Below are 22,202 nucleotides of genomic sequence, written 5' to 3' on the forward strand. Positions count from 1 at the left end.
ACACGACTAATTTATGCTAATTGACAAAAGTTTAGTAGGAAAGGATTTGATCAGTTTACTATTGTATCATAATGTTAGACGATTCTTTAAATACTATGAAGCGAAAGTCAAAATTTGGATATGTTGTTGTACATAATGCATAATGTTTTAATGAGAAGAATGTATTCTATATTGAATATTACTTCGCAGTGAAAGTTTACCGAACTGAATATTTTGACAGCATAACGTGTTATTTTGCACTGTGCATTCAGTAATCACAAATATATTACCTGTGTGTTAAACTTCTCAATGTATCAATACACAATGTGTGAAAATTCTGGACACTTTTGATGGAACAAGCTTTTATTATCATTATATAGTCCTGAGTGTAGATTTAGACATATATTTCTTTAGTATGAATGTTGTAGCTCGTTTATTTTTCTTAACTGCAAATCATTTCTACAAATCATTTGACTAAATAACAAAATGAATTATCATCTTTAATGCTTTTCCGTTTATTACTTGCAGTGTAAAATTCATCCTAGGCAATATTGGTCATACCCTGTTTTAGAGTGAGTTATTTGTAAATGGACACTTGTGGAATGAATCCGTTTATATAGTACATATTCAGATGACCGCAAGTTTGCATCACCATGATTTTAAAACTGTGTGAGGTCAATAAAACAATCATTATGGTGTTCAGTCTGCCTGGGAGTTTTCATGTAACATTGATATAGCCTGGTTACCAAACCTATTTTAACTGCCAATCTTTTCCGCAGAAAGGACGAAAGAGAATTGGCATCTAACATTGATGGTTAGTATTATAGTAACTGTTATCATCATGGTAATAAGATGACGATTCAAATTACCAGTCTGAACCAAAAAAGTCAGAGCCCATAATTATACAAAATGTAGAAAACACAGAAATTGTTATGAAATACAATTTGCTGTTAGACTAATGTGCTGACAAAACACACATTCAGCAAAATGAACCTCAGAACATAGTGATGTATGAAATGTATTCTCTAAATTTCAAACAAACAAATGAACAAACAAACAAACAAACAAAACTAAATTGACGTTGATGAAGTAATTTGTGGTTCTGAGGTTACTTAGGTTTCAGGAAATAGATGAGACTGATGTACCCATGCTGCTTTGCAAACTCGTCCTCCGGAGAATTTTTGTCTTCCAGACAGGAAATTTCATAACCAGCTCCTGTGGCATAATGGGGAAAATTTAAGTAACTGCCGGTAGAAAGTTATTATATTACTTGTAAATCAAATGCATAAATGTTTACCTTTGCATATGGTCTGCTCTGTTAATTTTTACTCAAACACATTCACATATATGGTCAATCTAAATCCCTCCTGCTATAAAATTGCAACATGATGTAACCCAACACTAGTTACTATGGTCACAGACTGGTTCAGGTCATTTACCTTATTTGTTTGGAACTTCAGAAGAAGAAGAGGACCAGAGCAAAAACAATATGTTTTATTTCAGTAAACATAATAATTTAAAATAAGAATCAGCAGCAAATGACAGTTGATATTGGTATTACAAATAGATGCGTAAGTCATAATCAAATAAACATGGTTTTACTTATGATAATCAATATCTACATTTATATCATACCCGGGCCGCGATAACGTTCGATAACGGGTTCCGGACCAGGCCGTACTTACGGTACGGCCTGGTCCTGAACCCGTTATCGAACGCTTCCCTGGCTTCCATAAAACGATTCGAACGCGTTTCGCCCTAACCGCGTGTGCCCCTTTCGAAAATTTGAATACAGAATCCGGACGTTGGAACTGATGTTGTTGCATTTTAGGGTTTAGGGGCACCAACTTTTGGCTCACCTTGCATTGAAAGGCGTGTTTTCTTGGGTGGGTATGATATAAATAAAACACAACACGGTGTATTCCGCATCCCCCTCGGTCCCGGCCCTCCCGCGAGTCGGATCGCCCTCGGGCCTGCGGCCGTCGGGCGATCCGACCCGCGGTCGGGCCGATACCTCGGGCGATACGGAATACCCCGTGATGTATTCTATATGTACGTACCAAACAGCCCTCCAATCTGCTCTCCTGTGATAAAGTCCTCGCCTCCTAGTAATTGGGAAGAAAATTGAATCATTATAGTTGTTAACTAGAGAAATGAAATAGTGCAATGAATACTAGAAGAAAGTGTACCAATGGCAAGTGTTAATCTGAGAGATATCTGTCAAACCTACCATGAGTTATAGTTGCAAACACACAAACATGACCAAAAACCGTACCCTTCTCGTGGAAGGATATTTTCTTCCCTTGTGGTAAAAACTGTTATAATAGGTCATTGAAAATGTTGATTTGCAGTAAAAGCTAGTTACCCTCTCCATGAGAGTGATGAGCTTGTGTATGCTCGTTGCCATGGTGATGATGCTGAGGTTCATGTCCGTGCCCTTTGCTCTGACCTTGACCTTCGCTGCACTCGAATGTCTCCACCATGTACCTGGCACCTGGCTTCATCAGGGACTTGGTCAGATCCACATACCTGCAAATTAGTATAATATTGATCAAGGAAAGGTATGTACTACATTTATATACCCCCAAATATGAGGAAATTATTTGCATGAATGCAATTATATTGTACATTTTGGGAACGCATCTATAGCAGTGACACCAGAGCTGCAGTGCAATGTGAACCAGTCAGAATTTCCTTGAGGAAGGTGACAGACAGTCACAGAAACGTCGGCTGAACAAAAGACTTGGTTGTGTAAAATGAGTCTCTTTACTCCATGCAATGATGTCTCCATATTATTAGATTTATGCAGTGTTGGAAGTTAGACATCCAGGTTTATGATATTTAAAGACAATTCCAGCTCCTTTGACCAGATTTGACTAGATGGACATTTTCGTGATTTTGATACAGTTTGTTTGTTGCATACAGGTGCTGTAATGGCCTTAGGTTGAACACTTACCTCTTTTGATCCTTTACTTCCATAGCCATGAGAGATCCCCTGTCCCATACAGCATCAAACTGGCCACATGCAGCACTGCATGCAGAGAATTTGGAACACAAATTACTATTATAATCTTGCAGTCTTCGGAAGTAAGAGGTCGATCAACGGATTTTATAATATTAGATAAAGAAAGAAACGTTTTTTTACATTTTGTGTGCTTTATTTTCTTTCAGATTATGCTTTTTATGTCGAGCATCGTATTCCGGTACTGTTTTTAAGAATACGGGTTACACTTTCAGTTTTGATCGCTCAACAATCACATTTTAATAGAAGTGGGTCTTACTCATCAAACAAAAGGGGGGAGGTGAAATTTGTTACAATTACAATGTATTATGATTACATATTCCCTTACCTGCTAAAATCAAAGTAGTCGCAGATGTAGATAGAGATCTTTCCATCAAGGCCCTGTCAAAGATTTTAAAAGATTTTGATCAATAATCATCAATAAATCATCCATATAGCAATATCAGATACATGTACTGACAAAAACTACCACCCTGTTAACCTCCCAACCCACGCATTGCAGAAAAAGTGAGACACTTCGTCTTGACAAAAAGAACTAAAACCCGAAAAGCTCAGATTGTATTTCTAGACAGTAACATAGAATAGTCACTTGCCCACTTGTCATAACATAGAATAGTCACTTGCCCACTTGCCATCATCAGTTAGCATACACTGTCTGTATACTTCTATATATTGTTTCACGTTGCTATTAGGCATGAACTTGCAACTTGATCTATACATCAGAGATTGCAAACTCGATGACAAGATATTGTAGTACCATAGCTAGCCCTAAACAATATATGTACTATACCTTGTAAAGTTTGCCCCCGTCGATAGAGGGCTCTTCTGATACAGTAGGTTTGATGCCATGTTCTTCAAAGAAGTGCTGGGCTGCCTTCTCCACAAACTCTACACCAACAACGGTGTGCCCCTTCTCTTGCAACCTAGAAATAAAAGAGGAAGCAACGTCTTGCATAAATTGTATTAGATCAGTATCTAAAATGAATGTAACCAGAGCAATAAAAAGGCACAATAGGCCCGATTGAGATTGGTTAGGCTACACCAATTTGATTTGTTGGTTGGTTCTCGGATTTTTTTGAAAATAAGGTTAACTAGAAAAGCCTAAAGAAAGCAAAGTCTGAGGATCTGGTTTACAATGTATGCCTCGGTGGACTCAGTGTTATGTAGTAAATATAGCCATAAGCTAGTTTCTTCCTAGCCCTCTCATTTTATTATGTCCGCTTGCTATCTTTTGAACTAAAAATGTCTGAGAACCAACAAAATGAATTGGTGTGGCCTTAAGGCCATTTGAATGAGGTATTTAGCAGACCCTGCTTCTGTATTTACTATTCATTAATTTTGCAATATGCTGTCTGCAATAAACAAGGTATACAAAAGAAATTGTAATCAAATTGAGCCTTTTTACTGCAACGTTGTAAAAACACCACCAGTTGGCAAACAGCTATTGGACAAGGGTATTGTCCTTATATGGTTACAGACATTGCTTATGATGAATAAAATAAATGTTAAAACTATACGTCACACCATCAGCAGTTCTTAATCTACTCATTAGTCTACCACACCTCGCCCAGATCTGACTGGGCGTATTTGTCCTGAGTGTAGAATTTGTCAGTAACTCTCAGAGACTGATACAGAAAGCCAGGTGGTCACTGACAGTAAAAGTGTTCTTAAGGAATTCCCTACTGGTAAGTGCTGATGCATACATTTCTAATGTGCCTCAGGTCCAGCATATTTTTAGCCTGGTGTCCAGTCTATCATGGTTATCATAATTAGTCTACTTCACATATACACTGAGCAAGATTGGAGCCATTTTCTCCTTGTAAAGTCTCCAACTTACTTCAACACAGAGTGTGATTAAGCTTTACATGTGTATCCAATCAGCAATCACTGTAGTCATCTAAATGGTTTGTACAGTATTTTGTGACTTTTACAGACAATTGCTGACAAATTAACACGTCAGATTTCAGGATTTAAGCCATAGCTCTAAACTAACTCATGTAACTAATATCAAAAGTCAAAACAGTGCTGGTAAAACTAGAGCTGTCTCTAGCCTGTTTTTATGGAATCTACCTAAACCTAACCTGCACTGGTCCATGATAAACTCAACCAGGGGCACTAGGGTGGGATTCAGCAAAAAAAGACTGGTAAATTCTTAACCCTTACTATAGTAGCGTCCTTGAATACAGCAGATAACATTAGACTTAGACATGTTAATTTTAGAATAATTGTGACATCAATTGCTGTCCTTGGTGCTGATATTATCACAGTTTCACACTTTTCCTGAGTTGTAGTAACTGTTGTATTTGTTTTGTTTTGTTTTGTTTTGTTAACAAAGATTATGACTATAATTTATTCAAATCAAGACCTGATTTGCATAATTTATGAGGATAAGGAAGAATAGCCTTATTTCTTAAGATAATGCTGGCATTTGGCGGAGAATATGATCAACTGATAATATATGCAAAAAAATTGCATAAAAATTTTGATAATGCGCAGGATTGTAAATGCAAGCCATTTACAGGTGGTCAACACCATGCATTAAAGCACTAAACAGGTCATGGAGGTATGAGATTGCCAAACTCTAGTTTTTGTTGTGTTTTTCCAGTTAAGCTTATCTGAGAACAAACAAACCCAATGATAAGATAACCAGTTCCCAAAACCATTTGACCGGAGGATGTCTGGAACAACCAAGTCAGAAGACATATCATCCACTACAGGTAACAGCAGGGTAACATTTTTTTAGGCCACACCAATTTCATTTGTTGCTTCTCAGATTTTTTCAGAAAACATACGAAGCGACAGGGCAAAAAAAAATTAAAATAAAAACAGACCTACACATATGATAGCCCCAAATGCTGTGATATGAGCCATAGAGTCAACATACCATGCTGGTCTGCAATTTGAAACTTTCAATTTCACAATGAATTTCAAACTTTTTAACAAACCATAGATGGAAAAACTGTAACAACTCTGAAGAGAAGGGGTTTCCTTCAATGGTTGGAGCCAAAATATGTACATTTTTTTGTTGATTCAGAGCCTGAATTTTTTTTTTACAAATCAAAAATGAAGCGGGCGAACCCATGAATCAACAAATTAAATTGGTGTGGCCTTACAGTCATGTACAGAATTCAGCTACAATTGTATCTTGTGCCTGAAAAGGTTTTAATCATTGATCATGCTAACGTAAATGACATTACATAACTGTAGAAAATTTTTGTCCATAGTAAAAATCTTTTATTATAATAACTTAATAATAAATTTAATAATTTTAACTAAAGCCTTGTATGTTCAATATTTAGCATTTGCCAAAATAGGAAAAGTGGACTTTTACATTTAAACTTGACAATTGTTAACCACAAAAAACATATCCTTAAACTTGACCTTACACTTGCAGCAGTTAATGATGAAGACAATCCAATATATCAGCCTGAAGATAAACCACACTGGTCAACAATGTTAGAAACCCAAGAACTTAGTACACTGTACACTGAAAACACTGACTCAAAAACAATGTCAACCTCCCCTGGGAATGTTTCAAGTATTGATGAAGAAAGATCAGCAGCAGAGGCCACAAACATTGCTGACAATAATGCTGAACCTGTGTATCATAATAACTGTGTAAATCAGTACTTTGAGCACAAACCTGAAGATAACAACAGTGTCTCTGGGCCACCTGTAGATGCTAGTGATCCACATGTAGAAGACACAGAAAGAGCACCTACTAGTAGTATGCAGCACCCAGACACCACAGGGACTTTAGATGACACTATTATCAACTCTGACGATATCAACATCAGAACACCTAACAACGCAACAAGCAATGTACCTGACATCCATGACTGCGAAGATCCAAAGAAAAGAGTACTGACAAATCCGATGTACGAAGAACTGCCTGACATTAGCACACAGCAAGCAGACAACGTCAGTAATGAACATGACCTACAGGGTCCCTCCAACACTAAGGACTCAAAGGGTGACATCAGGAAAATAAAGAAGCTTCAATCCCAACCAAACTTGAAATCACTACAGCCAAATGCGATGTATGGAGGATCCGGAGCAAACATGCCCAATAAGAGGGCAGGAGGTAAGACTGTAGGCCTAGAAATTATGGTACTTTTTTTTTATTGTCCAAACAGTACCCGTGCAGTCACAGCCTTTATATGGCTGAATTGATGCAGGGTATCACATAATACAAATCACAACAAATTACAGCAATCAAATAATACACATGATACACATATTTGTTCCACAATCATTTTTGTGGAACTGTCGCAATAGTCTGTGCGGCTGCCATTCGGCGCCACAAGGTGACCTCAATACGACTTTCCCCAACCAAAGTTAGGTACCCATTCACACCTGGGTGGAGTGAGGAAATTTGTGTAAAGTGCCTTTCCCAAGGGCACAACGTCGGGCACATGTTCAGACATGTCCCGGGTACAACTCGGATTAGAACCCGAGTCTCCCGGTTCACAGTCGATTGCTCTAACCACTACACCACCTGACGCCTTCCTATTGTCCCAACATTGTCCCAAAAATACATTTCAATTCCCCTGAAGAAAGGATGAACTGTCCCAACCGGTACCTGTTTTGGGGAGGTATTGTATGACTCCAACTTATGTGCACTATAATTGCATAGTAGACAGAAAATTCGGGGGGACTTTTCCGGATCCAAAAGCTGGGAGGTGTGCCTGAAAAACAAAAGTAGGGCTGGCATTCTGATGTTGATTCAATAATTTTTCTATAGTCACGAAAATGTCCCAAAGTGTCTTTTTAGTTGTCCCAGCCTAAATTTTAGTGGTCAGTGGCCATTGGACCACCTTTAATTTCGAGCCCTGCATAGAAACACATGTATCTAAGACCACAAAATTATAAATGAATGTTCATTTCCACAGTCGTGCATGCATTAATTCATCCATACATTTGTTCATTGACACTCCTTTTTTTGGTATATAACAACTCTTTAAACACTCTAGTTTGTAGACAATGTTGTACTTTCTGTTATTGTGTTAATTTCTCGTAAATGTCTGTGTTTTGTTTACCTTTTTGTCTGTTACATGGTTACTTCAGGAGTGGAGTATTCCTTTAAATTACTACTGGGTTGGTGGAAAAACTGGTCCTGTCCAGACTGGACTGGTTTTTCCACCAACCCACTTACTACCTGATACACAATGATTTGACATACAAGACATTCAAAACAAATCAAACAACATGGATGATTTTCACTAAATCACATTTTTCATATGTACATAAAAAAGAATAAGGAAATCAGTATATTTTGTATAAAACATTAATTTTGTTTTCAACAGATGACTCTCCAATCTATCGTTATTGCTACGTCATCGCTTTAGTAATTTTCCTGGTCATGGTTGGACTGATAACAGCAGGAATAATGGTGGGGGTTTACCCCGACACCCAGGATCATGGTAACCCCACGGTAAGGTATTATTATCTTTGCCAAGAGGGTCATGTTTTGAAGAGAGTGAGCGTGTGTGTGTGTTTGTGTGCATGTGTGTATGTAAGTGTGCATATGTGGGTGTGCATGTGTGTGTGCATGTGTGTGTGCGCATGTGTATATGTGCATATGTGTGTGTGTGTGTGTGTGTGTGTGTGTGTGTGTGAATGTGTGTGCATGTGTGTGTGTGCATGTCACCGTGACTGTGTATGTGTGTGTGTGTGTGCATGTGTGTCTGTGTGTGTGCATGTGTGTGTTTTGTGTGCGCGTGTGTGTGTGTGCATGTGTGTGTATGTAAAAGTTCAATAAATTGTAACTAATTGCTACATGTATGTCTTACAGGTTCCTCCAATGCAATTTACGCAAGGATCCACAAACTGGAGTACTACCTTCAAAGTGATGACAGAACCTGATGATACCACCCCACCCCTCCTTGGGACCACCAATGGTACCAACCAAACTAGCCTTGGAACAATTGTCACATTTGGTGGGCGCGGAACAGTCTGGATATGTGTAAAAAAAGGCTTACTCAAAAAAGTCAAATGTAAGAAATGGAAAAAACGGAAAAACTACAATCAAGGCAAGTTCATATATGTGAGCGGACTGGCCGTGTCCTCGACTAACGAGCTATTTGTGGCTGACAATTGGAACTACCGAATCCAAGTCTTCAACATGAAGGGCGATTTCCTCCGCAGTTTTGATACAGGAAAAGATATGAGACCCCGTGACATTGCCATGGACCAGGATGATACCCTATGGGTCCTTTTGATACATGTAGGTAATGGTAACCGTTGTGTCAAGCAATACAGCAGGAGGGCAAAATTTTGTCCAGGCCTGCGTGTAAATTACGGCATGTCAAATGCATCGCCTTGGACACGCTTTCTGACAAAATCGTCATAGCAAAACGTAAAACTTCAGGCAAGGTAATGACAGCTGGGTGGTTTGACAGACATTCATGCACGGTGAAACCTTTCGATGAAACGGAACTGACGTGGCCAGCGTATGCTGCAGTAGACAAGAAAGGGAACATCTTCATCACTGGCAATGCAACCAATCATGTTTATAAGTATGACAAGAATGGAAAATACATCTGTCGCTTTGGCCGTGAAGGTGACAGAGTTGGCAACCACCTTAAGTCTCCTATTTAGGCATCTGTGTGGACAGTTTGGGTCACATCATTGTGGCCGATAAGGACAACAATCGGGTGGAGATGTTCACAGCTGAGGGAGAATATATTCGCACCATCGCTAATATCAGCTGCCCCCAGCGTGTTGCTATAGGAAGGGAGGGCCAGCTAATTGTAAGTTGCCAGGACCACCATGTCACTATCTTCCCAAAATACTAAAGAATAAGTTCCCGCTATTTTTTCAGCCTCAAAAAGCTAAAGGCAAGAAGACACAACAGGGCTCAAAATACTGGGTGCATGTGTGGAGCTGTGCACGCAATTCTTTTCTGTGAGTGCACACAAATGTTTTTGTAGGTTGGAATTTAGTGAATAGGACTTTGCTGAACCTTTGTGTACTACCAGTAAATTGTTTGTGTGGAAAGAGCCAGGGACAGGACTGTTAATTGTGTAGAAAGTATTCAGCACCAGGGACAGGACTGTTATTTGTGTGGAAAGTGTTCAGCACCAAGGGACAGGACTGTCATTTGTGTGGGAAGTATTCAGCACTGGGGACAGGACTGTTATTTGTGTGGAAAGTGTTCAGCACCAAGGACAGGACTGTTATTTGTGTGGAAAGTTTCAGCACTGGGGACAGGACTGTTATTTGTGTTAGAAGTGCCAGAAAAATAATCTTGATCTTTAAAAAAAATTCCATACATTATAAAGTGCTGTATTATGAAGAGTGGAACATGTCCACTTACTACTCTAACAGGTATTACCACTTTTCTAATTATTTTGTGAAATATCAGCCCTTACAATATACATTAAACAGGAGTCTTTTGGTCAGTTCTGAAAATGAAGAGTTAATTGACAGTCTATTAAAAAAGAGACTTTCAAGAAAGTCATTTTTGTGCAGTTCAAGTCCCACACGATGCTCAAAAGCCACAAGACTTCCAAAAAGACAGACTTTTGGTTATTTTTGTATGTATACTTTTATGATGTGTAATTTTTCTAGAACAGTAAATGTCATACTGTATGTCTATTTTAATTTGTATAAAACAAGACTTTTATGATGAGCAATTTTTCTAGAACAACAGAGGTCATACTTTTTTAAATTTGTATAAAACAAGATTTTTATGACAATGTAGAACTATAGATGAAGTCATACTGTAAGTCAACTGATGTCATAGTGCTATGACCTGTATGGTATTTACATTGTATATTGAATATTGTTGCGATATGCATATGCACTGGCAGTATTTAAAAAGAAATACCCCAAGACTGAAAAAAATCAGGCTAGGGGTTCAATAACTACTGACTATATAATATACATTAAAGTAATTTTGCATGTATTTTTCAAATTGCATTTAAAATGTAAAGCATGCAATTTTGCATATGCCATAGGTTTAGATCCCGACTTTTAAATTTATACAGTACAGTTTGACAAGGTAAGACTTGTCGCTTTTATTTTCAATTTTAATGTTAGAAAACCAATTGTACAATGTTTTATCACTTAGGTGTCAGATCATGGAGCTAGAAAAGGTTGATCAGCTCGAAAATGTCCCTTGCTGGGGTTCAGCCAAAAAAAAAAAGTCTAGGGTTGGCAGGTTTTTCTAGGGTCGGTCGGGAAACAGGAAACACAATATTTTTTTCCTTAGGCCTAATACATTTACAAGGGATAGAGACTTGCTGAATGGCCATGTTAACAGATTAAATTAGAATACAATACTGATATCTCTGGCTGAGAGACACAGCTATTACATGCATGTGATGATGAGCAGTCTTGATAACCAATGTATAAATGTTTAGTCCCCTTTCTTATCAAGTTTCTCTTATGTATATTATTTTAACTTCTGAGATATGCAGTGCAAACATGATATATCTGCAGTATTTCTCTGGTGCAGAAATTGCACGTTCAAAATATTTTTACGTGCAAATCTTGAAAATCATTATAATGTATTGAGCACATTGCACAATTCAAGCCCTGGATAATGCAAATGCTTTGAGGATTAGCCCTCCTTTCTTGTCTCCCTACAACAACAATGGACTCTTCCATGGGCCCAGGGGAATGACCTACTTTGGTGATCACGTGACCACTTCGTTAGGTCACAACAACAACACACAGATTTCCTTCGTGGAGTGAGACACCAGGAGACCATATGTTAGACAAAATACAACCATTTGAGGACAACTGTGCAGCAAAGCAGTCCCACCGAGACAGTAATCTAATGTCTATAGTACATATCATAATCTTTTATAACAACTGTTGCTGCTAAACCACCTGTGAAGATGGCAGTGTCAGGCTGGTTTACCTATCTGGATATCCAGACGTGCCTGATCCTGGTGTCTGTGTTCCTGCTGGCCTGTTGGTACCTGAGACCCGGACACCCCCCAACCTCCCACCGGGCCCTGGGCACTGCCTGGTCTGGGGAACGTGCTGCAGATGTTCGCCAAGGTGGGTTTATTTACATGTACAAAGCCTCTCAGACCTAATATTCAGGGCCTGCATGGGGGGTGGGGTGGTGTTGTTGTGATTACGAATTACACAAAATTTTCGGTGCCGATTATGAATTACTTAAAATTCTAAAAGCTGATTACGACTTTACGCTTTGTGGCTAATGTACTAGAATTACGAATTCAGAATTACGTTGATTTTTCGGGAGGCTGCCTACGGATTACTAATACTAAAAAGGCCTGATTACGCCTTACGAAAAAGGGCATGCAGGCCCCCTTTATTGACACATTTAGGGGTTCGTTCACTATACACTCAAGGGAGCGGAGGAGTCTGATGTAATTCTGTCTAGATCAAATATCCTCAAAATCATGAAATCATGGCAGTGCCATGCAAACAATAACCCTAACAGCAACCACCGTCGCCATGGCAAGGTCTGTTTTCATTGCCAGTCTTGTTGTGATTCCTTGATGTTATTGCAGGCTCCATACCGGACCTGGACAGAGCTAGGCCGTACATACGGCCCTGTGATCTACCTGAGACTGGGCAGCCAGAGGATTGTAGTTCTGAACAGCTACGCAGCCGTGCAGGAGGCTCTGGTCAGGAAAGGGGAGGACTTCTCCAGTAGACCTGCCTGGTACACGTTTCAACTCATGGACTTTGTAGATTACGGTAAATATGGATATCAGTTTTACAGAACACACTATTAGTTTACTGAACACACAATCAGTTTGTTTGTTTAGCATCGGTAAACCGCCTTTTATAGGGGTTACACACACCTGAGTTTTGTACATGTAAGTACAAGCTGCATAAGACTAAACTGTAATGTGTGTAAGCTTTTAATCACTCACACTGGGAAGGACCCCTACTCTTTTTGATAAATGCAGTGGGTTCTTTAACATGTGTGGGGTGTGGCTCTCCCCAAACACTTCATGACTCCATTTCATGACTCCTACCCGTCGGGGACGTCCCCGAACCTAGGTACTCATTTTCACCTGAGTAAAGTGAGGGAAGTCGTGTAAAGTGCCTTTTCCAATGGCACAAGATCGGTGACAGGGGTTCGAACCCGGGACCTCTTGGTTCTGAGCCGAAGACACTACCGCTATGCCACACAACCCCACTGTATCAGTTTACAGAACACACTATCAGTTTACAGAATAGTTTACTGTATACATTTATTATTTGAAAGGCACAGTATCCACGTTTAGAGAACACAGTTCTGTATCAGTTTACAGTAATTTTTTTTTCCTTGTCGCTTCATATTTTTTTCTGAAAAAATCTGAGAACCAACTGATTAAATTGATGTGGCCTAACTTGAATTAAAAATTATCACTATTATGCAGGAATAATCATGCTACCCTACGGACCATTCTGGAAGCAGCAGCGCAAGTTTACCATCACGGGTCTCCGAGACTTCGGCTTTGGGAAACGCAGTTTGGAGGGGAAAATCCTGGAGGAAATACACGGACTACGGGAGGAAATACTCAAGAAGGGAGAGAAGCCGTTCAGCATCAGACTTCTGCTACAGAACGCAGTTGGTAATGTCATCTGTTCCATAGTACTTGGCAAACGCTTCGAGTATAATGACAAGAAGTTTGAAAAGATCATGGAGGCTTTCGATCAAAATATTGGTTTTGAGCAACAAGTATCAGCCATAGCTAACTTCATCCCCTGGACACGACACATTCCAGTGGTCAAGAGAGCTATCGCCAAAGTACAGAGCAACGTGGAAACCTGCCTTTCGGTCATGCGAGAGGACATCACCAAGCACAAGGAGACCTTTGACCCCAACGACATACGAGACTTCATCGATACATTTCTGCTGGAGATGAGGAACAAGGTGGTCTTACATTTTGTAATTATTACTTGTCAGTTTCTGTAAGTTACTATACAACTTGAACCATGCTTTTCCTCTAAATGCATGTACTTTTTGTAAAAGTCTTTTTTCCTGTCGTCTGTCCATCCATCCGTCTGTCCATCCATCCATCCGTCCATTTGTCCAACCATCTACCCGACCGTCCATCCATCTGTCCGTCCGTCTGTCCATCTATCCATCCCTTCATTCATCCATCCATCCTTCCATCCATCCATCTGTCCATCCATCCATCTGTCTGTCCGTCAATCCATCCATCCATCCATCCGCCCACATCCATCCATCCATCCATCCATCCATCCATTCATCCGTCCGTCCGTCCATCCATCCATCCACCCATCCATCCATCCACCCACCCGCATCCATCCATCCATCCATCCATCCCTACATCCATCCACTCATCCATCCATCCCTACATACATACATCCATCCTCATCCACAGACCACCCATCTACCCATCGCCAGTCTACCAGTCTTTCAAGATCAGACCAAGAGAGAGAGAATGAGAGAGGCTAAAAAAGAGGGAAAGAGAATCATGAATTGATGATACATTTTATGTATATAGAAATAATATCCCATATTATTACTACTACTATTCCAGGAAGAAGAAAAAGGCAATGACTTCACAGACAGACAGCTTGAGTACCTGATTGGAGACCTTTTTATCGCTGGAACAGAGACCACATCCAGCACCCTAACCTGGGCCCTCCTGTACATGCTGCGACACCCTGACGTACAAGAGAATGTGCACCGAGAGATCGACCAAACCATTGGGCAGAACGTCACCCCGTCTCTCAGCCATCGCAGCCAGCTGCCCTACACAGAGGCCGTCCTCGCAGAAGTTATGCGTATCAACCCCCTCGCAGCAGTCAGCGTCATGCACAACACCTCCCATGACACCACCCTGTTTGGCTACGACATACCGAAAGACACGGTTGTGTTCCCCAACCTGTGGGCAGTTCTGCATGATCCCGAGGTCTACCCTGACCCAGATGTCTTCAAACCTGAGAGATTTCTAGACGACAGCGGTCAGTTCAGAAAGGGGGACAACTTCATCCCATTCTCTATGGGTAAGTAGGAAAATCATGTCATGGACATGGTAGGACCTTCCCTGTCCTTAGTGCTGAAGGACTTTCCCTGTCCTTAGTGCTGAACTATGGTATATCCTTTGCCTTAACAATCAGAAGGCCAAAAGAAAAATTGAAAGGATCCAATCATCAAAGTAACATAAATACACACTACGGTTCTCCCCTGAGTATTTTTATTTTTAAAGGCTGGTGTAGGACCTTTGGGAGCAAATTTGGTGACTTCTTGTTTGATCCTAACATCATGCACTTACATTGTAATGCAGCACGTCAGCAGAACGTACAAATGTACCGCGCCTGCCTGAAACCTTATTTTTCACGTTTTTTGCTGGATGTTTGATCAATGTTGCATCATAATCTTGCCCGTTGCAGACAATATATATTTTCCAACACAGCATTTGGAAACTACAGATAGAATGTCAACCTTATATGCACGAATACGACCTTATATCATCATATATGAGACATTCTGCTATGCATAATACATTATAGGTTTTGCGCAGGTGCAGTATGTTCTGCCGACATGCTACATAATGCTGTCTTCAATTTGAGCTCTGTGTAACGTTAACAGTGCGGGGTTTATAGGCGCTATCAACTGACCCGGCCGATGGGTCTAGACCTTTTTGGCCAAGTGGTTAGAGCGTTGCAGTCTGAAGCTGGTGCTTGAAAGGTCGTGGGTTCGAACCCCAGCTCGGGGGCAGGAGGGATTTTATCTGTTTCTAGTCGCTCCTCCTGTTTCTTACGGTGGATCCCACACCAGGATTCAAACCCGGGCCTTGGGGGTGAGAGCGCCAAATCCTAGCTAACCACTACACCATATGGGAGTAGTGTAACAGTGGGGGGTTTAAAGGCGCTACCAACTGACCCGGCCGATGGGTCTAGACCTTTTCGGCCCAGTGGTTAGAGCGTCGAAGTCTGAAGCTGGTGCTCGAGAGGTCGTGGGTTCGAACCCCGGCCCGGGACCAGGAGGGATTTTGTTACTACTCGCTCCTCCTGTTTCTTACATCTGTATTATGTTGGCAGGTCGGCGTGTGTGCCTGGGGGAACAGCTGGCCAAGATGGAGCTGTTTCTGTTCTTCACCTCCCTCATGCAGCACTTCACATTCAAACTGCCAGATGGCGCCCCTCTACCATCCACCACAGGCAAAGTCGGGGTTACAAATACGGCCGAAGATTTCAATCTTCATGCCATTCCGAGGGAGTAGAAAGTTGAAGAGACTGACCTAATAAGTGTTATTATTTTCCACATTAGTGCCAACTTGGGGTTTATTCTATTGTACCATTAATACAAGGGTATGTGTTATTATCTGCCAACTTAAAGCCAAGTTAATATTTTATTGTACAATGTATCTACAGTAACATTTTATTGTATCTAAGTAAATAATCTAACTTATTTCATTGTATCTATTATTCTATGAATCACCATGTACTTGCATAATGTGGTATTGATATTGACAATAATGTGAAATTAATTTCAAGTTGGTGACAGTTATGCAGTTTGTTTCATTTTACTATGCTCAATTTGTTGATACTTGACTTTTTGTATAGTAGTATACTAGTGACGTCTAATTAATGTGCTGTATGATGTGTATGATCCACCCTTCACTTGACAATTGTAACAAATACATTAACATACATGTATTGCTTGCAGATAGCATATTAACCAGGTACATGTAACTGACTTCAGGCTCACTCATATATAACACAGCAGTTTTGTAATACTAATAATCAGAAAGAAGAGGTTCAGTTAGCAAAAAAGTTGCAAGAAATTAGAAAATGACTGTCTCAGTGAGTGTGGTTTGAATGTTCTAAAATATTTTTCTCAATATGTAAAAACAATAATACAGACACAGTCTATAATTCTTGTGAACATTAACATGATCAAACAAGATGTGTTTTTTAAACTTCTCTAAGTTTAAGTTTTACAGGGTATTTAACTTATATTTGCTGCGTTTGTACAACTAATTATACCAAGGGACCTAAAATCTTCAAACAATAAAGTCAAAACAGATGTGAAATTCTGAAACACTGTCACATTTTTCTACCAACTTACACATTTTTTTCACGCACAGAAATACAGTTCAACCGTAATAAGAATTAAACCAACGCGCACCACGACCACCCAATATCTGCTTTGAGATCAATATTTACAAACAGAAGTTGACAGTCAGCTGGGAACATGCGAATTTTCTCAACACTTTGCCTCAGATTCCGAGAGATTTCCTGCTCAAAGTAGCCAGAAGAACTTAAGAAGCTAACTGACGCTGGCTTACCTCCTTAAACTGACGTTAAACAGCCCAAAAGGACGCACTTTGACCGAGTTTTTTGTCTTCCGTTCCAAGACTGTGCCCAGGCATAGGTGACCTGACCCCTGACCTCTCAAGGTCACAGATACCTGATGGTCAGCTTCGTGTCATTATAAAAGGCACTGTCCTATACGGGTTAACAGGTTATTAAGTCAAAACAGATGTGAAATTATGAAACACTGTCACATTTTTCTACCAAAATAGACAATTTTCACGCACAGAAGTACAGTTTACCCGTAATTAAACCAACGCGCAACGCGAAACCACCAAACATCTGCTTGGAGATTAGTCAATATTTACAAACACAGACACGTAAAAAACGCGAATATTCTCAAGTATTTGCCTCAGATTTCCAAAGAATTCCTGCTCAAAGTAGCCAGAAGAACTTAAGAAGCTAACTGACGCTGGCTTACCTCCTTGAACTGTCGTTAAAAAGACTAAAAGGACGCACTTTGACCGAGTTTTGGCGTCTTCCATTCCAAGACTGTGCGCCATCTTGTTTCCCATGCATACTCATCTCACCCCTCGCAGTAGGGTAAGGCCACACTAATTTAATTTGTTGGTTCTCGGATTTTTTCAGAAAAAAATATGAAGCGACAGAGAAAAAATAAAAATAAAAACTCTATTATAGCCCCAAATTAAATTGGTGTGGCCTAAGGGTACCATCTAAGTCTCACGAACATTGCAGGGTCGACGGTTTTCGTGAACACTGACTGGGAAACCAGGCACAGGTGACTTGACCCCTGACGTCTCAAGGTCACAGATACTAGTACCTGATTGTCAGCTTCGTGTCATTATAAGAGGCATTGTCCTATACGGGTTACACTTGTAATGATTGCAAACACATTGAATGCATGGATTCACGATATCAAATACACGAGGGAACCCCAACTCATCATATGTCTCATTCACATTTCCAATTGCTTACTTGATACAAGGCCATCCATGTATATAGCATCCACAACTATGGTATGAACTACTTAACGGGTCACTGAACAACACAAGGACACCTTTTGTATGAAGAATAGTCGGTGTTATTTTAACAAAGCATTCACAGAGTAGCGAAGGGAAGGAATCAGGGTTTTGGTAGTTCAAATACTACCTCCTAGAGCACTTAAACACATTGTCAGATGTCCTAAAACAATACCACGTCTCTGTGTCCTTATAGCAAGAAAAGCTTGTCAGCCTTTGGCAATGTTTTAGATGCATAACCATTATACTGCGTTCTGTTTCAATGACATAACGTTACATACCATTTCATGTCCAGTGATTTCCCACACAGCGGCAGTAGGAACCTGAGCCCTTCTTGACCTCCTGTCAGCTGATCGATGTGCTTGATGAGAGCACTGGTTGTAAAATCGGACAATGAAAGAGACTGACTACAAAATATACTACAATCTCTAGGTACACTATAGTTTGTACCATAGAAAACATGTTTTCTCATTTCAGAAGAAACAACATAAGGTTAAACATAATATCTTCATAACTTCAAAGGGTGTGGTACAAGTCAAAACGTCAAATCTCTAGATTTGTTCCACATTTTTGACGGTTTTCTAATGTTACCGTTGGGACAAAACTGACCAATATTCTTCTTAGCCTACAGTGGTGCAATTCCATGGTACTCCGCGAGGTGACGCTGTACCACGGACCACAATTTTTACTTTGAGTGCCTTTTGTACATACCAAAATAAATGCATTCTTTAGAAGTTATGACTTACCAGTTCAACACGACTGACTCACAATACAAATTGCGATACCTGTTACAATTGTTGTGCAATAAAGTTATTCATTCAATGTTGTTTAACGTTATCTCCAAACGGGACCCCTCCCCTTTAATTACAGGTGTTCTTGTTTACTGTCATAAACGTTACAGGTAAGTTCAGTGGACATCAGGTGTGTTTAGAAGCACCACAACGTACGGTATCAACTTACGGGTGGACCCGTGTCCTGTGGAAACACGGGTTCTCTCCGGGTTTCAGTTCTTCCCACCCCCGACGGCACTCACACAGGGCGTCCTCCGAACCGACATGTTGTTCTGCGTCCGCCATTTTGAATTTGACCTCTGACAACTGTCAAGTCACTGATAATCACACACTGTATTTAAGTTGTTTTTTCCCTCAAATTTCAAGATTTTTTTGTCAAGACAATTATTACAGCCAAGGTTTATGTGTTGAATTATATAGAAGTCTTAAAGTAAGCAGTTGCTTGCTGAGTCATTGAGCCCGCAACTAAGGGTGGTTCAGCTTCGTTTACTAAACTTAATGACCTTGACTCACAAGAGATAAGGTTACAAAATGGCGGCGAAAATGCATCTCCAATCAGATGTTTGAGGCCTTTTGTTGTGATGTTGTTTTACTCGTTTTACATGTCTAGCCCTCTTTTTATTATCCACACATCCAAACTTTTTTTTCAGACAGACAAACAAAATCATTTCCAGCAGCAGTTTACTTTATTTGATACACCTCAGTACTATGTACAAAATATCACATACTTGATAGACGCTTTGTGACAAGGTAGTCTGAACTGAATAACTTAGAGGTAAAATATATCTGAGTATATTAGTTATGATTTTGTCCTTGTTTCACACTGTTGAATACGTGTCATATATTTTTAATAGATCGAATATTGACAACACTTTATTGCATTGTTGCCTTAACAGGACTGAATATATTCAAGCATTTTCTTCCTTAGTTCTCGTGTTGGTAGCTTTGAATGTACATTCAGTGTACAGTTTCATCTACCCTGTTTTTCCCTCAGTAGCACATTGCAGTACACAGTTAGGTAGTTATTTATTGGTAAGATATTTGATATTTTCAAGACCAAATACACCTTGCAACCTTACAATACTGGCAGTGCGATACAGAATCAACATTTTAGTGGTGCAATCACAATACTAGTATTCACCGCAAAAACGGAAGTGAATTCTTGACAAACAATGGACCATGATACAAGGTCCGTGTAGTAGTCATCTTTCAAAGTGGTGTACTTTAAAACGAGCAAAATGGATTGTAAATACTGACGCAATTCAGACTTTTGTCTGCAATGTGGTATTTGAAATAAAAGTTTCAAAAGTCACTGTGCTTAATGTTTATGTGTCAAATCACAATAAAACTTTACGAACTGCTGCCAAGTTGCGGAAATACACAAGATGTAACTTATATATAAGATCTGTCTATTCTTCCTCGTCGTGCTTGTAGTGTTCTCTGTGTCCCTGGTTCCCCACGTAAGACTTGGTTCTGATCGCCATGCCCAGGAAGGCACCTCCGATGGTCACCATGGCGATGACTGGCCACACCTGTAAACATAAACATAAACAGTAAACATCAACAACGATAGATAAACAACAACGTGTGCAACATTTTCTCTACCGTAGGGGTAGCTCGTACACACACACACGCACGCACGCACGCACACACATACACACACACACTGATATTATGCAGACATTATAAAAGCTGAACTTATTGTACGGTATTCAAAAGCTGTGATTATATTCCAGTCCGCTAGAGGACGCACCTGCATTATCGCTAACAAACCCTTGACAGATTCCTCCTTTTAAATGCTGTATCTTTGTGCCTTTTTTTATCAGACCAACGTCGTCCAAGAATTTGGTCTTATCGCATTTCTTGCAATTACAAGGCGATAGTTGATATATGTGGAATGTAATGTAACAAATGTCGCCATCATTTTAGTAACAGCCAAATGTCCTTATCATATTTCCTGTAGTATTAAAATTTCAATCACACTTGGATGGAGTTACATTACAACATTTGACACTGATATATAGCAAAGATATCAGCTTATATCCCTTGACGTGCCCCTGAACACAGATAACGTGAGTAAACATTGTCCAATCGGACAGTCTGTCATAGGCTGTTTATGTTATTGTAGTACACGGTTCACACACAGGTCAAGTCCCTACAATCACTCCACAGAAGGTTACACTCGAGTTAAAACCTTGACTGAATCTAACACTCTTTCTGTCTCTTTCTCTCTCTCTCTCTCTCTCTCTGTCTCCCTTTCTGTCTCTCTGTCTCTCATTCTCTGTCTCTCTCTCCCTCTCCCTCTCGTGCTTAGCCACTTAAGGCAAACGTCAAAATGCATGTACTACTTGACAAATAAAGATAATGCAGCAAAGACATCAAAGACACCATACTGCTCGTTTTGATGGTTCTTGTGTACAGCTACAGATTACGAGGAGGTGATCATGAGCTCGTTGGCATTTAATACTAGTATATGATTCTATGAAACCTCCCGCATCGAAATATAATAACCAGGGATATATAGAAGATTACTATATTTGTCAGCGGTATATGTGGAGCTGTAAAATCTTGTATTTATGGTGCGTTTCAGTTTCGCTGGCATTAAAATAATTTTATAGGACCTCCCACATCGAACTGTAATAATATAACTACGTCTACTAGTAACTATTAACTACCACTATATATTTTTTGGCAAGCTAAGAAGGCTCACACGAATTCAGTATCTAGTTACTGTTATTTCGTGATACACTCGTGAGTTTCTGGTCTCAAACAATATAACAAATGAGGTATTTGACTTTCGAAATCAGTTGGGGGGTGTCATATAATTTTCTGGTGTTCTTCCAACTGCAAAGTGGCCACTTTTACTTTTATGTATAGTCTACTGGAGATGTGCCAAAATTGTGATAGTGAAAGTGGGTGCGGTATGTGTTGGATGACTCATGTCTGGTTTAGTCTTACAGGGAAGTATTTATCATAGTGGCAAGAAACTGGAGTTGAATATTTGACATATGTTAGTCTAATGTTCTCTAAAACAGTGACGTGGACACGAATCTTTGGTTATTATTATGAGATGGCGCAAGGAAATATTGAAAATATTAATTTGTATTTGTTGCAATGTGTATACGCGTGTCTCTCTCATTGAATCGCACACTTTATGTTTCTGTT

At 39.8% G+C, this 22,202-nt stretch overlaps 2 protein-coding genes and 1 pseudogene across 2 annotated transcripts in view; 1 reads left to right on the top strand and 2 right to left on the bottom strand.

The window, feature by feature from the left end:
• Nucleotides 1-439: 439 nt before the first annotated feature.
• LOC109468965 (probable thiopurine S-methyltransferase) lies at nucleotides 440-19,519 on the bottom strand. The gene is made up of 8 exons (XM_019767342.1): nucleotides 19,207-19,519; nucleotides 18,528-18,620; nucleotides 3,792-3,924; nucleotides 3,330-3,382; nucleotides 2,936-3,010; nucleotides 2,345-2,508; nucleotides 2,040-2,084; nucleotides 440-1,194 (listed from the first exon to the last, which is right to left on the bottom strand). Exons 1-8 carry the CDS (start codon nucleotides 19,320-19,322, stop codon nucleotides 1,088-1,090), a joined length of 786 nt encoding a protein of 261 aa, XP_019622901.1. The 5' UTR covers nucleotides 19,323-19,519; the 3' UTR covers nucleotides 440-1,087.
• LOC109468966 lies at nucleotides 11,465-16,799 on the top strand (annotated as a pseudogene).
• Nucleotides 19,520-19,696: 177 nt separating the features above from the next.
• Nucleotides 19,697-22,202, bottom strand: part of LOC109468371 — a 17,658-nt gene continuing 15,152 nt past the window's right edge. Inside the window, exon 8 of the mRNA XM_019766621.1 lies at nucleotides 19,697-20,569. Within this exon, the coding sequence (XP_019622180.1) occupies nucleotides 20,447-20,569 (123 nt within the window). The 3' untranslated portion in view covers nucleotides 19,697-20,446. The remainder of the gene's footprint in view (nucleotides 20,570-22,202) is intronic.

This window comes from Branchiostoma belcheri, unplaced genomic scaffold (assembly GCF_001625305.1).
Source record: "Branchiostoma belcheri isolate BF01 breed outbred unplaced genomic scaffold, Haploidv18h27 scaffold2, whole genome shotgun sequence".
Classification (NCBI taxonomy): Eukaryota; Metazoa; Chordata; class Leptocardii; order Amphioxiformes; family Branchiostomatidae; genus Branchiostoma; species Branchiostoma belcheri.